The 1,482-nt window shown below is 35.2% G+C and overlaps 1 protein-coding gene across 1 annotated transcript in view; it reads left to right on the top strand.

Annotated features, from left to right (window-relative positions):
- The window catches only part of LOC108781005 (farnesyl pyrophosphate synthase), a 9,200-nt gene extending 7,925 nt beyond the window's left edge, over positions 1-1,275 (top strand). Inside the window, exons 6-7 of the mRNA XM_018548864.1 lie at positions 790-1,002; positions 1,075-1,275. Of these exons, the coding sequence (XP_018404366.1) occupies positions 790-1,002; positions 1,075-1,275 (414 nt within the window). The remainder of the gene's footprint in view (positions 1-789; positions 1,003-1,074) is intronic.
- The last annotated feature ends 207 nt before the right edge of the window (positions 1,276-1,482 follow it).

Consider the following 1,482-nt stretch of genomic DNA (forward strand, 5'->3'; position numbering starts at 1 on the left):
TAGCTCTCGTTTCGATGTGCATGAAGTTAGCACCGCCATTTTGTTAAAAAAAAATAATAAAATTTGTGCTGAATTGTGCTAGATTTGTGCTTTTTTTTAGTTATGTCATTAATTCTTGCGGCATAATGTAGCACAAATCTAGCACAATTCAGCACAAATTTTATTATTTTTTTTTAACAAAATGGCGGTGCTAACTTCATGCACATCGAAACGAGAGCTATCTCACACCACTAAATGGGTTGGGTTAGGTTATTTTTAACAGTAGTGTAGCCCCCGCAGGGAGGGACGGAACCTACTGTATCTACACATACGACTTCTATAATTGTACTGTTATGTTGTACGAGGGTTTCGACCTCTAAGGTTTCGACTTTCTACGCAAAGCGAGAGCTACTTCATACCACTAAATAGGTTGGGTTGGTTGTTTTTTACAGTCGTGGAGCCCCCCGTAGGGGGCGGAACCTACTGCATTCACGTAAAGCGACTCTCACCCCATTTCTTTCTCTGTGAAGGAGCTTGCAACTTCTATGTCGCTTTATACACCCTATACACTCCTTTGTAGAAATGATACATTATTTTTAAAACTTAATTTTTCATAACTTTTTAACGAAGGGCGAGCGACGGCTAAACCTTATTGGAGGTTACTCAGGGTCATGACCTTGACAACATATGTCAAGGTCAAGGTCATTGGAGGTGGCTCCCCTAAAGTGAACAATTACCCATTTTTCTTATACATGAAAGACTGATTTGTTTTCATAATAAGAATATATTGTTGCACATTACTTGATCTAGGCCGGAATAAAAGATCCAGAGATGTTCAGACAAGCAAAAACTATTTTATTAGAAATGGGACATTTGTTCCAAGTGCAAGATGATTATTTAGGTTGTTATGGAGAGTCTAGTATCCATGGCAAGGATTATACTGATATAGAAGAAGGCAAATGTACCTGGCTGATTGTCGTAGCTCTTCAACGTGCCACTCCGGAGCAGCGCAAAATTTTAGAAGTGAGTATTGTTGATTTAAATGTGTTGTTTCATGAAATACTGTTGTACTAATTCTTTTTCTTTTTTACGCAGGAATGTTACGGCTCTTCGGATCCGGAGAAAGTAAGACGTGTGAAACAGCTTTTCACTGATCTTGGTTTACCAAATACTTATTCTATATACGAAGAAGAAACATATAATCTACTAAATGTACATATACAACAGATATCACGCGGGCTTCCACATAGTTTGTTCTTGAATTTATTAAGGAAGCTTTATCATAGAGTGTCATAAAATAATTGTGTTTGTTGAAAAAATAATATTTTATCGTGCATTAAAACGTTATGCATTTTATGCAATATTTTATCGTTAAAGTATAAACAAGATAAAATGAGAAATCCTGGTAATATATATATATATTCGAAAATGTTGAAAAAAATGTTATTTTATTATTAAAAATATCGGAACATCTTTTATAAAGTTTTGTGTACAGAAAAATAT

This window comes from Cyphomyrmex costatus, unplaced genomic scaffold, assembly GCF_001594065.2.
Source record: "Cyphomyrmex costatus isolate MS0001 unplaced genomic scaffold, Ccosl1.0 scaffold75, whole genome shotgun sequence".
Lineage (NCBI taxonomy): Eukaryota > Metazoa > Arthropoda > Insecta > Hymenoptera > Formicidae > Cyphomyrmex > Cyphomyrmex costatus.